Source organism: Epinephelus lanceolatus, chromosome 19 (genome assembly GCF_041903045.1).
Source record: "Epinephelus lanceolatus isolate andai-2023 chromosome 19, ASM4190304v1, whole genome shotgun sequence".
NCBI classification, from domain to species: Eukaryota; Metazoa; Chordata; class Actinopteri; order Perciformes; family Serranidae; genus Epinephelus; species Epinephelus lanceolatus.
The window spans coordinates 13912925-13924411 of record NC_135752.1 but is presented as its reverse complement, the minus strand read 5'-3'; the positions used below and the strand labels follow the sequence as shown (position 1 = coordinate 13924411).

Here is an 11487-nt window from a genome sequence, read left to right as displayed (position 1 = left end):
CGAGAGGCTGCATGTAATCTTAAAGCATTTTCCACCTAAGTTATTACATATATTTGAGTTATCTACAAGTTAACTGTACTATTTGTCATCTACTCACTTTCAAATGTCCACCACGGACATTTACACAATGTCATGGATAAACACGGGTAAATGCATGAAAAAAATCATCACATATCACCTTTGATAATGGTTTATTCATTTAAAAACACATTGTGCTCGTTTAGCACACTATTTCATGTAGTTTTTAATCTGCTGGAGGGTCGCGTAGGGGAGCGTAGCGCGACAAAAATATTAGAGCCGCGTAAAATAGAGAGTTGTCGCGCCGCTCCCGTTGCCGGCTGTAATTAGGGACTTTAAGCAATGGCAGATTTTGCCACGGCTACGGCTCCCGGAAATAAATCTCTCCTGGCACTGGTACCGTAGCTGTCAAATCCACAGTAGTCATTAAGCAGGTTGCTACAGTAGCTGTCAGGTCGGAACAGCTGATCACGCACCACGTGACAGGAGTGAGGGTAAAAACACAGCTCAAGTGAGCTATCTCAGTTCGGTCAAAATGTCTTTCAAAAGGGCCAGAGAGGAGTTGCTCTATGCATTAGATGACAAGTTAATATCAGAGGAAGAGTTTTTGTTATTATATGACGTGAACAAATCTAAGAACTTACATTTACCATATCAACACTATATGCGCGTTTTCACCTGGATGAAATGGAGGAGGATGAATGTCTGGCGGAGTTCAGAGTGAGAAAGTGCGACCTTCCAGTGTTGGCAGAGGTGCTCGGGATTCCAGACAAGTTCATCTGTGATCAGAGAAGTGTCGTGGGAGGGATGGAGGGCTTATGTATGCTCCTAAAGAGGCTGGCATGAAGGAATGGAATAAAGACTAATGTACATAGTATTTATAGGGTATACTGAGAAATTATATAGGCTACCATATGCAATGCAAGGATGAGGGGAGAATATAGCCTATAGCAGAAAATAATTCACTATGGTTTTTATACAGTGAAATATACATAGTATCCTGCATCTGTGGGAAAGGATCGCGGAAACATGTACTATATAGTGTGTCACTATCAATTGTAGAACACATTTCATTTCAGAAATATAATGAAAACCATTTAACCATGCATTGTAGCGACTTCTTGAGATGCTTTGTTTTCTCGTAGTGAGTCAGCGGGCTATGGCAGGCAACACCGGCACTACAGCTTAAGTCTCGATCAGCAGAGCGCAGATCTATTTCCAGGAGCCGTAGCCGTGGCAAAATCCGCCACTGCTTAAAGTCCCTATTGATTAACAGGGGGGCGAGCTGCTACGAGATTCGCGCTGCAGACGTGTCGCGCTGCTGACGTGACCGGAGGTGGTGGGGCCCTTTGCATAATTTTGCCCAGGGCCCCATTTTCTCATGGTGAGCATATGGCAGCCAAATCTAGTGTTTTAGCGCGACAGACTTTACCGCCAGTACAAAAGTGCGTTAACTGTAGCAGCTACAGCCCTGGACTCACCAATCAGAAGAGCTACAGGTGATGCGTCTTTCCTCAGGACCCTGTCCCTCCTTCATTCGGGTGTGAGGTCCCTTTCTAATGCCAGCTGCTCCAACTGGACGGCGCATGGATAAACGCCGCTCAGTGAAGACGTCCCTCAAGATTGACGGTGAATTTTCTCTCACTTCGTAGATCATTTTGGGGGCTGAAGTCGTGGTCCACTGACAGTATCAACCTATCCCCCGGACAGCGATGCAAGGCGATGCTCCAGCCGCAGGGCTAACGTTACAACTCGGCCTCCTCTCGTGAGTTCGCCCCCTCCTCCTAACACAACGAGTCTTCCTCCAGTTCAGTTCCAAGCCGGGCGTCGGCCATCTTAATTTTTGTCGGTTTAATGTTCTTTAACTTAAAGCCACTATCTTAAATCCATGGTCGCCAACTATACATTACTGTTGGCTAAAGTTAGCTCCTTTGCGCTGCACGGTTCACCCTTGACCTTTGATCCTGTGGGTCATCCTGAATCTCGCGGTTACGTGCGAGATTTGATGCTTGACTGCCTAACTCCTGAATTAGGCTGCTAAATCCATAACTAAAGTATCCCTCAAACTACTCTAACATGCACTTTCTTTTCTTTTTATTAGGAAATGTTGTCAGATGGAGGCAGTGGCGTAGTGGTAGTTGATGAGGTGAGTGTTCTACTGGGTAGATGGGGAGGTTACAGAGGAGGAAGTAGGCAGGTCTATACTCTTCTATATTTTCCAATGGCTTTTTGGCTGATAGGTGGGTGTACTGGTAACAGACAAAAAAAAGAGGTGGCTCTACCCTGTATACCTGCCTATGTCCTCTACTACACCAGTGGAGGGAGGGGTGCAACATGGCACAGGTGGATGGGTAGGCTACAGTTGTGGGGCACATACCCAAGGGGACCAGTGCATCCTTAATAACAATTTGATAATGTCATATGTAATGATTACAGTTACAGGGCCATGTCCCTGCCTACTTTTGATTGATCAAGTACTTTTTGTGGATTATATTAGGCTACAGTGCTTTTTGGATGCAGGACTTCACCTTATAATCTTTTAAATAAAAGATCTGAATAGCCCACTCCTTCCAGCACTGCTGGTGCTATTTTTGATTTATTTGCATTAAGCTGTATAGGCGTTTGTTTCATTGTGTCAACCTCATGACTAAACCTGAGTGTGGTCCTTCACATGAAAGTGTTTGTGCCACTGCAGATCTATTGGCTACTTAAAATAGCTGTCCTGAAATACTCCACTAAAATGAGAGACATTTGTTCAATCATCTGCATCCTGTCACCCACAGCAAAATTATATAGCATTAATATTTCAGACGCGTGGGCTCAGACAAAATGGACATAAAAAGTTATCTGAGGACAGGGGCTCCATCAGTGAGCAGGTGACTGTCTGGACTGAGTCTGGGCAGACAGCAGGATGTTTTAACTGCATGTCTGGTTGTTCTGTTCAGTCTGTGAAGAGACAGAGAAAAAAAAAGCACTCTCTGTACTGAGTCGTGACTGTCTGCTCGGCTCTGCTTTCAAGAACTCCGGAAGCAAGTCTAGAGATGGAGAAGGAGGCTGCAACATCCGCGTGATCATCGCCCGAGCACCAATGGCGTTGCACCGTGCAATCTGAGGACACCGGCATCCCCTGCCGCGCGTGAGGAAATGGGCGGATCCGGGGAAAGCTCGCTCACCGCTGCGTGGGTGGGTGAGTGGATAGTAACGGAGCTGCCGCGGTGGTATTTAACAGAGAGCCGAGGAGAGCTCAGACAGGACGAAGCAGTAGCTCGACAAACCGGCGCGGTTTCAGCACCTGGACAGCGACACTTGTAGCCCTAAAGCAAACTACTTTTTACCAGCCATCATGGTTCTCATCTGGACTCAGTTCGGTGTGAAGCACAAAAATGTCAATGTCAAGTGCAAAGTGCGGGTTATGCACAGAGGTGACAGCTCAGGCTCATCATCATCAGCGGTGAGTACCTTTTTTATTAATGTATTTTTTTTAAAAAATGTTTGTCTTTTCACTAAGTAAATCATCAGATATTCAAATGATATTATGTTAAATACACTGCTAGAATTATTAAATTTCATACAGTGTAGACCTGCATTATATTAGAAAATATTTGGTTTTAAAAAATCTTTCATGTAGTGGACATCCCTCAGTATCACTGACTATATGTCTGTTGCTGTGGATCCATTCAAAATGCAATAGTCGCCGATTCACGCTCAGCCAATCGCTGCAGAGCATCTCGGATGTTGGGGGAAATCTTTTGCCTCTCACGACTCCCCTCCTCTCTCTCTCTCTCTCTCTCTCTCTCTCTCTCTCACTCTCTCTCACGTTGTATTGTGCACCAGCCTGTAAAATCTATGGATATGCAGCTGCACAGCAACACAGACATAAGGGTGTTTTCCCAGGGAGTGTCTTTGCTGGAGGGGTAATTTTCTTGCATATTAATAAATATGTGCAGCAGCTAGTGTGGAGCATGTCCAATACATGAACCTTCCTGCTTTGTAGTGTAGTGTGGTGGATAAATATTTAAATTTACACCCTCATGACTTATTCATCATCAGCCTTCTTGCAGCATGCACCATTCGAGTTCATAAAAAGTGCATTCTTTGAAGAGGTTTTTTTTTTGGAGTGGAGATATGATAAGTAAATGATCTAATGTCTGATTGTCCTTGTGTCCACAGGAAGGCACCAAGTCCGAGCAGGACACGCCCTGCCTGGCCATCAAACCCACAGGCAAGGACTTCTACAAAGTCCTGGGTGTCTCCCCTGATTCCAACGAAGACGAGATCAAGAAGGCCTACAGGAAGATGGCTCTCAAGTTCCACCCAGACAAGAACAGCGATGCGGACGCAGAGGACAAGTTCAAAGAGATCGCAGAGGCCTACGAGATCCTGACCGACCCCAAAAAGAGAAGCATCTACGACCAGTTTGGAGAAGAAGGTGAGATTTTAATGACAGGAGTTAAATGGCGCAAACTGTGACTGACATCTGGTTAATTACTGTCGCACAGGCGGGTGCATTGACTATTCATGTCTTCATTAAGGCTAAATACTGATGTGCAGTGGGAGGATCATGACTGAAACACTTCCACACTTATTAAAGCTGCTAAATATGTGCGGCATAGACAGCTGCAGGGCTGATGAATTATTCAGCAACCTTAGAGTTTTCCTGAAAACTCCTAAATAGCAGATGTTTGGGAAACCTTCTGGAGAGAGAGGCAGACTTTGCATGAAACAAGCACCAATATTAGAATAAGAATGAATCACTGTGTAAAGCTGCGGGTTTTAATGAATTTAAATTAACTTTTTCTGTTTCTGTCTGTGTTTTTAGGTCTTAAAAATGGAATGTCAATGGCCGGCCAAGGCAGCGTGTTTCGCAATAACTTCCACACTGACCCCCACGCCACCTTCTCCTCCTTCTTCCACGGCTCCGACCACTTCGACATCTTCTTCAGCAACGACAACGATGCCGAAGATGACCTCTTCAACCCCTTTAGAAGGTTCCCCTTCAGCCACGTGGGCGGGTTCTCCGGCGGCGAGGGCGGGCTGCGAAGGGGCCAGCGGCGGCTGCAGGGCGACGAGGTGGTGCACGATCTGCTGGTGACCCTAGAGGAGGTGATGCAAGGCTGCACGAAGCACGTGAAGATCACCCGCAGCCGCCTCAACCCTGACGGCCGCAGCGTGCGAACCGAGGAGAAAGTGCTAAATGTGGTGGTGAAGAAGGGCTGGAAAGCGGGGACCAAGATCACCTTCCCCAGGGAGGGAGACGAGACGCCCAACAACACCCCCGCAGACATCACCTTCATTCTCAGGGACCAGGAGCACTCGCAGTACAAGAGAGAAGGCTCCAACATCGTCTTCACGGCCCAGATCACCCTCAAGGAGGTGAGTTCAGTGCACTGATGTCAGGCTCAAAGGTCTGGTGTTTGACTCCTACTAGGGCCATCACACCTAAATTTATTATGAAACACGTCACAGGTTTATAAGTAGATATACTATGTAATTGCCAACACCTCACACCTACTCAGAGAAAGGTGTTCATCCATCCACCACTTCTTATCCTTTATGTAACCATAGAATGATGCATCTTCTGAAATACCAAAAACAATTGATTACAGAAGGGCATCAATAAGACAGAAGGTTCGATCTCTGCCAAATCCAGAGAAGGTGATATTTTTGATTTTAGTGTCAGGACAGAACACGGTGTTCTGCTGCGAGCATCTGAGCCCCCAGCTTACAATGGGCTGACAGACCCCCGCTAACAGAACAGCAGCAGCAGCCTGCCAACGCCTTCGTTACCTCATCGGCCCCTGCAGAGCGAGAGAGAGCAGGAGCTAAATTTAGCCACAGTGCTGACTGCCCCCACGAATCACACTTCACTCTGCTTCTCTCAGCTACGATGTGTGCCGCAGACTCCTCTGCCTCTACATGGCAGGCAGAGAGGCCGCTTTTTTGGCAGGCTGCATCTCTGGCTCTCACTTCAACCGACCCACGCACAGATTAGCAGGGTAGCAGTCACAGAGAGTGGCATTTCAAAGAGCCCCCTCCATCTTCCTATGGCTCCCTTCAGTCACTGAAGCATTTAACTCCCACACAGTGCCTGCAAATAGGGCAGCGATTATAACATCTGTAACACCGGCTTGTTGCATAACACAGAAAATCTTTATGCTTTTTGAAAGACAGACACTCTATATTTATCTGTTATGCAACTTGACACGTTTAAATATCAGGCATTTAATTGATTTTTTTCTTATGATCCAAATGTGCTTCACACCAGTCATAACAAGGCCACTCAGGAAGCATTATGAAACATGCTCTAAATATAACAAGTCAACAAAACTAACTTTTCTCTTCCTTTTGTCTCACCAGGCTCTCTGTGGCTGCACAGTTAATGTCCCAACACTTGACAACCGGATGATGCCTCTACCATGCAGCGATGTTATCAAGCCAGGCGCTGTCCGGCGGCTGAGGGGCGAAGGCCTGCCCCTGCCCAAGAGCCCATCTCAGCGAGGCGACTTGGTGGTGGAGTTCCAGGTGCTCTTCCCTGACAGGATCCCACCGCAGTCCCGCGAGATCATCAAGCACAGCCTGGCACAGTGCTAGTCTGCTTTCATTCACTGACCTGATTTGACACAGCTTCACCATGTGTGTATGTTGTTATCAATTCACAAACACAGCCTTGCCTGAGGTGCTAATTATCACAACCAATCACAACCTCTTATTGTGTTTGGGAAAGGCAAGCAGCGCTTAAGTGAGTTGTTGTTCAGCGAGGAGGTGACTTTCTGCAGGCACGACGCACAACACCTACGATGCCATCTGAGCAGTGAGTGTAGAAGTGATGAATGGGGTCTTTGGTATCTGAGGGCGTCCATTGACTCAATAGCCTTTATCTTGAATAAAAGCGTTATCTGTACTGTTATACTTGCAAGCCTTTAGCAGGATATCAGTGTGCTATTCAAGTCTGTATAGACTTCCTTAAACCTGAATGGTAGAAGAAGAAAAAACTTTATTATAGTTATATGGTGCTCATATGACCGATCTTTTGCATTGATTTATTACAATAGCATATATACTTGTGTACAAGGATCTACTTTGTGTACAAAATGCAAACATATTGTCTCTAAGAGAGACTCATCTGTCAAATGTTCTATTGAATTATTTGAAAATGACTGTATATATTCTGCGAGGAGCCAGCAGTTGGTGTATGATTATTACCTGATATAGAAATGTTTGGAAGCATGAAAAATAAATTTAAAAAAAAACACAATTTGACTTCTGTTCTCTGCTCTTCTTTGTGACAAATGTCCAGTGTGCCTGTATAAGTGGACTACAAGAGTCCTCAGCAACACTGAAGTCCATAAAATCACAGTTCAGAGCATGAATATGATCACTGCAGCACTTTCAGATGCAGTGAAGCAGGAGTCCACCTCGTGCTGCCATCTAGCGGCCAATCTTTGCCATGACAGCGCCAAGCATCCTGCACATAATAGGGCACACCTGTTGATCTGTAATTCATGTGGCTGCCAACTGAGAGTGGGTTGCATAGTCGTCTCAGATCAAGCCTTTGCTTTGTTAACAGTGACAGCGTTAGTCTATAATGATGAAGACAAGAGAGATGAAACACTTTGTTCCCACTTGGAGACTGCATGCATTTGAGAAGAAGGCTGGCATGTTGCTGCTGGATCAAAAATACTTTCAAACAGTCCACATTGATTGACACACCAAACCACCTGTGCGTTCAGAGACGACGTGCAATCTCAGTTGAGATCAGCGACTCTCTAAAATTCACCCTTCATGTCCTCTGGAATGAAATGTCGCAAACAAGTCAGACCACACCTTCAAACCTGACAGAAGGTTACCCCGTGACAAATCTGACCTTAGTGGTCCTTTTGCTCATACCCTGTGTGGTCATTCTGCTCCTGCTGAACTGTTTCTTCCTGGTTTACAAGTTACTGATCCTGTCAAAGAAGAAGAGCAACAGGCAGGAGCGAGAGGACGCAGAGGAGATGCTTTTGCAGTCCACCCTGCAGAGAGTCAGAAGAGTATCCGATGTGGTTTTCCCCTCGCTGCAGGACGGGAGGAGAGCCTACATGTCTGTATCGGAGCCCGTCCTGCCCCATCCTGTCACCTCCTCCAGGGCTTCATCCAGGGAGAGGGCCGGGGTGGATCACAGAAACCGGCTCCTGAGGCCAGATGGCGCCACCGGCTTAGGGTCCCTGAGGGCGCCGAGCACCATCCGGGCCACCCCGTCTGCGGCTGGGTTCACCTCGAGACTCGACCTGCCCTCCGGGTCACGGACATGCAGCATCAGTAAAACGGGATGGTGTAAAAGCGCACCAGTTTTACCGCAGTCCAGTGACTCAGAGGCTGAAATCAGGGTGAACCTTGTTCCGCCAAACTCTCCAACGGTGAGTGGTCCACTGTGGTTGTACATAACTCTAAATAAGGCAGGGGCCCAATGAGTCCTGAGACATTGGGAAGTTATTATAAAGTAGTAGAGATTGACTAATTAGTGGATATTAATTCAAGAACATCTGCAGGAAACATGGACTAAACATACACCTTATCCAATAACACCAATATTCACATTTTAACAATGCCTTTGGCCAGTGATGCCAGATTCTAGTGATTCTACTCAAACAGCATGGCCGGATTAACTTGCCTTGGGGCCCCAGGGCAAAAATGAGCCACTGGGCCCCTCTTAAACACCCTGTTATCGCTCATTTATCCTCCCTTTGCTTACTAAACTATGTACCTCTTTTTCAAACGTTGTAAACATCACTTCACTCACACTTCCAGGCATCCTTTATGATGTCATAAATACAGCTTATAGATGGCACAAGAAGGGAGAGTCAAAAGTTCCTGGTGACGATAGACCTGGTCTAATATTGTACCTTTCAGTGGAGGCATTGTTGTAGACGATGGTGGTCTGTGAGGCCATTATACATCACGGCATGTGGACGAAGAATTCTTTTCACTACATTACAGATTTGTTCTGTTTCACCGAATTTTAAACGTTTTCGTTGTCTGCTACGGTCGTATCTTGCTTGAAATAACCTACACTGCGCCCAGGATCTCTGGCGGTACTGCTGTATTTCATCTGTATCCATAGACCTTCAGAAAACAACATGCAAATATCGACGAAATATGAAGGAATCCAGAGTACGAACAGAATGCTTCATTTGCCTCAGTAAACATATCTAATATTGAGCATTTTGTCTACAGTATTCCTGGAATAATATCTGGCCCCAGGTTTCCTGTGTGGTAATTTGAGGTAAATTTGAGGTAAAATAGTTAAGGTGTTACAAGTAGATTTTCTCATCGGGCCTTAAAATCAGCTAATAAAGCAGAACCCACTTTTAGGGCCCTATTGTGTCAGGTAATATTTGCTTTAGTGCCACATGTTCCCATATTACCAAACAAAGTCAGAGTCCATAAAACTACCACAATTGCCACACAGTAACGTTGGGATTTTTGAGGGCCTCTGGAGGTCTGCTGTTGGCTGTCACTACTTATACTAACTCCCCCACCCATCTTATTTGGTTTATTCCAGACAAACAGGACAGATTAAAGCAACATCGTGTTACAATAATCAGCAAAAAGAGTAGTGAGCAAGAAATCTGTACAAAATTGTAAGATGATTACTTTAAAAATAACACAAATGCATGTCCATCCAGCTGGGTTCCCATAGTCATCACATTTTCCAGGCCTGGGATAGTCATTGAATGGGTCTAATTTATTGAAAGTTTTGGAAAAGGCATGGAATTTTGTTGTTTAATTAAACGTTACAGTAATCTATGGATAACCTTCAATGTAATGTAACATAAGGGGAAATTAATTTTCTGTAGCTTTGGACATAACATAGCTCTAATACTGTATGTGTCAATCTGTGATGCTTTGTTTACCATTGCATACATTTTGTCATTTTCTCCCTGGGTTCATCTCTCCCTTCCTGTATGCCAGCTAGCTGAAATTATGTTTGAATAGAGTTTGAATCTGGTATGTTTCTAAAATGCTGGGCAAGTGATGCAAGAAACAGAAAATGCTACATTATGGATCCTTGAAAAGTCATGGAAAAGTTTGGAAATTTTGTCCATGAAAATGTGTGGGAACCCTGAGCTAAGATCCAACATCCAGTATGAAGCAGAAACTCCTAATTCAAAGAGTGAAGTCTGTATTTCTTTCCTCTGTTCTCAGCAGGAGACAGAACATGTGGGCCATCTTCGTCGCAGCAGCACTTACGATATGCTGACAGATGTGAACCCAGGTGCTGCAGTGCACGTGTTTGACAAAGTACACACAGAGTGTGAGTGCATCAATCCACCCTTAGAGGCGTCCTGCCTGAACACATCTGCAGTGGGTCCTGGACTTGACAGCGATTTTGGTGCAAGTGCAGGTACGCTTTGGTCTCCTTCAGCTGCACTGTAATAAATATGACTGTCATCAATAACTAATACTACCACTGCATCAAGACAAGTAGACTGCGGGAACAGTATGAAGAAAAAACTTCTTTTGTTGGTTTAAATGAATGGAAATGTCATTTATTTTTCTTTTCAGGTGTCTCCCTGCGGATTCTGTCGGACAGTGACGGTCTGTCCAACGGTGTTCTGGCTTCAGCCCTGGAGTGGGATTATTATGACCCCTGCTATGTCAAACAGAATAATGTGCCCAAACATAAACACCACAGACCTGCAGTGCACACCAAACAGTACTGGGTTTAACATGTTCCAGCTGTCAGTGGTTTTAATGTTTATTTATTTTTATTACTTATTTATTTAATTTAAATTATATGTGTATGTTTTACTTTTTGGAAAGACACAGAGTTGTCATTTATTTAGTTTGTCTCACTAATGATCACTAGTTTAAATTCACTCAATTTTTTTATACAAATGCACTCTGCCACTGAACTTGTTCAAATTGTGAAATATTTACTGTGCACCTTCACTTATGCCATCATGAAATATATATTATGCACTTCTTCACTTATGTTCATCTAAATTATAGTCACTGTTTCATGTCAACGGAGGCTGTTCAGCCAGTTCTGGATTTCATAAACATTCACATTGATTAACATTCACTGCTGCTTGATTTAAATGTTTTGATTCACCGTGAATAATAAAGTCTAATTTATAATTTAGTTAAGTGCCTCTTGGTTATCTTTCCATTAAAATGAATTATTGTCACACAGGAAAATTGAAATTTGCAGACATATTAAAAGTAGTAGTAATCAGTATGGGGAAAAAACATATTTATGGGGTTTGAGCAAGATTAATTTTGTTTGTACTGGCCTGTCCAACCCTATCAAACATATTTTTAAATTACAAATAAATCTTAATAGGATTTTTCAATTTGGACATCTACCATGTGCTTCTTCACCAGCAGAGGGCATGATAGTTTTAGTGTTTGTGGGTTTCACATTACAATTTTCCCCCAGTGCAAATAGAGATGCAGGAGACTACTGATGATACTGAGCCTTAGCTG

General features: G+C 44.4%; 2 protein-coding genes across 3 annotated transcripts; both read left to right on the top strand.

The window, feature by feature from the left end:
* The first annotated feature begins 3230 nt into the window (after positions 1-3230).
* LOC117269274 (dnaJ homolog subfamily B member 5) lies at positions 3231-7273 on the top strand. The gene is made up of 4 exons (XM_033646192.2): positions 3231-3469; positions 4189-4447; positions 4838-5391; positions 6376-7273. The coding sequence occupies exons 1-4, from the start codon at positions 3362-3364 to the stop codon at positions 6607-6609; spliced, it is 1155 nt and encodes a 384-aa protein (XP_033502083.2). The 5' UTR covers positions 3231-3361; the 3' UTR covers positions 6610-7273.
* Positions 7274-7533: 260 nt separating this feature from the next.
* hwa (huluwa) lies at positions 7534-11124 on the top strand. Of its 2 annotated transcripts, none has more exons than XM_033646194.2 (3): positions 7534-8414; positions 10207-10402; positions 10564-11124. In XM_033646194.2, exons 1-3 carry the CDS (start codon positions 7653-7655, stop codon positions 10725-10727), a joined length of 1122 nt encoding a protein of 373 aa, XP_033502085.2. In that variant the 5' UTR covers positions 7534-7652; the 3' UTR covers positions 10728-11124. The 2 variants fall into 2 exon arrangements, with proteins under 2 accessions (XP_033502085.2, XP_033502084.2); XM_033646193.2 differs by having other exon boundaries at positions 10204-10402.
* Positions 11125-11487: the final 363 nt, after the last annotated feature.

What these genes read in the sequence shown, in the direction of transcription:
- hwa (XM_033646193.2), top strand. Translation starts at nt 7,653, where the DNA reads ATGCATTTGAGAAGAAGGCTGGCATGTTGCTGCTGGATCAAAAATACT. An exon ending in TTCCGCCAAACTCTCCAACG is followed by an intron (nt 8,415 to 10,203) that starts GTGAGTGGTCCA and finishes CTCTGTTCTCAG; the next exon opens with CAGGAGACAGAACATGTGGG. An exon ending in CGATTTTGGTGCAAGTGCAG is followed by an intron (nt 10,403 to 10,563) that starts GTACGCTTTGGT and finishes TTTTCTTTTCAG; the next exon opens with GTGTCTCCCTGCGGATTCTG.
- LOC117269274 (XM_033646192.2), top strand. Translation starts at nt 3,362, where the DNA reads ATGGTTCTCATCTGGACTCAGTTCGGTGTGAAGCACAAAAATGTCAAT. An exon ending in CAGGCTCATCATCATCAGCG is followed by an intron (nt 3,470 to 4,188) that starts GTGAGTACCTTT and finishes TTGTGTCCACAG; the next exon opens with GAAGGCACCAAGTCCGAGCA. An exon ending in CCCAGATCACCCTCAAGGAG is followed by an intron (nt 5,392 to 6,375) that starts GTGAGTTCAGTG and finishes TTGTCTCACCAG; the next exon opens with GCTCTCTGTGGCTGCACAGT.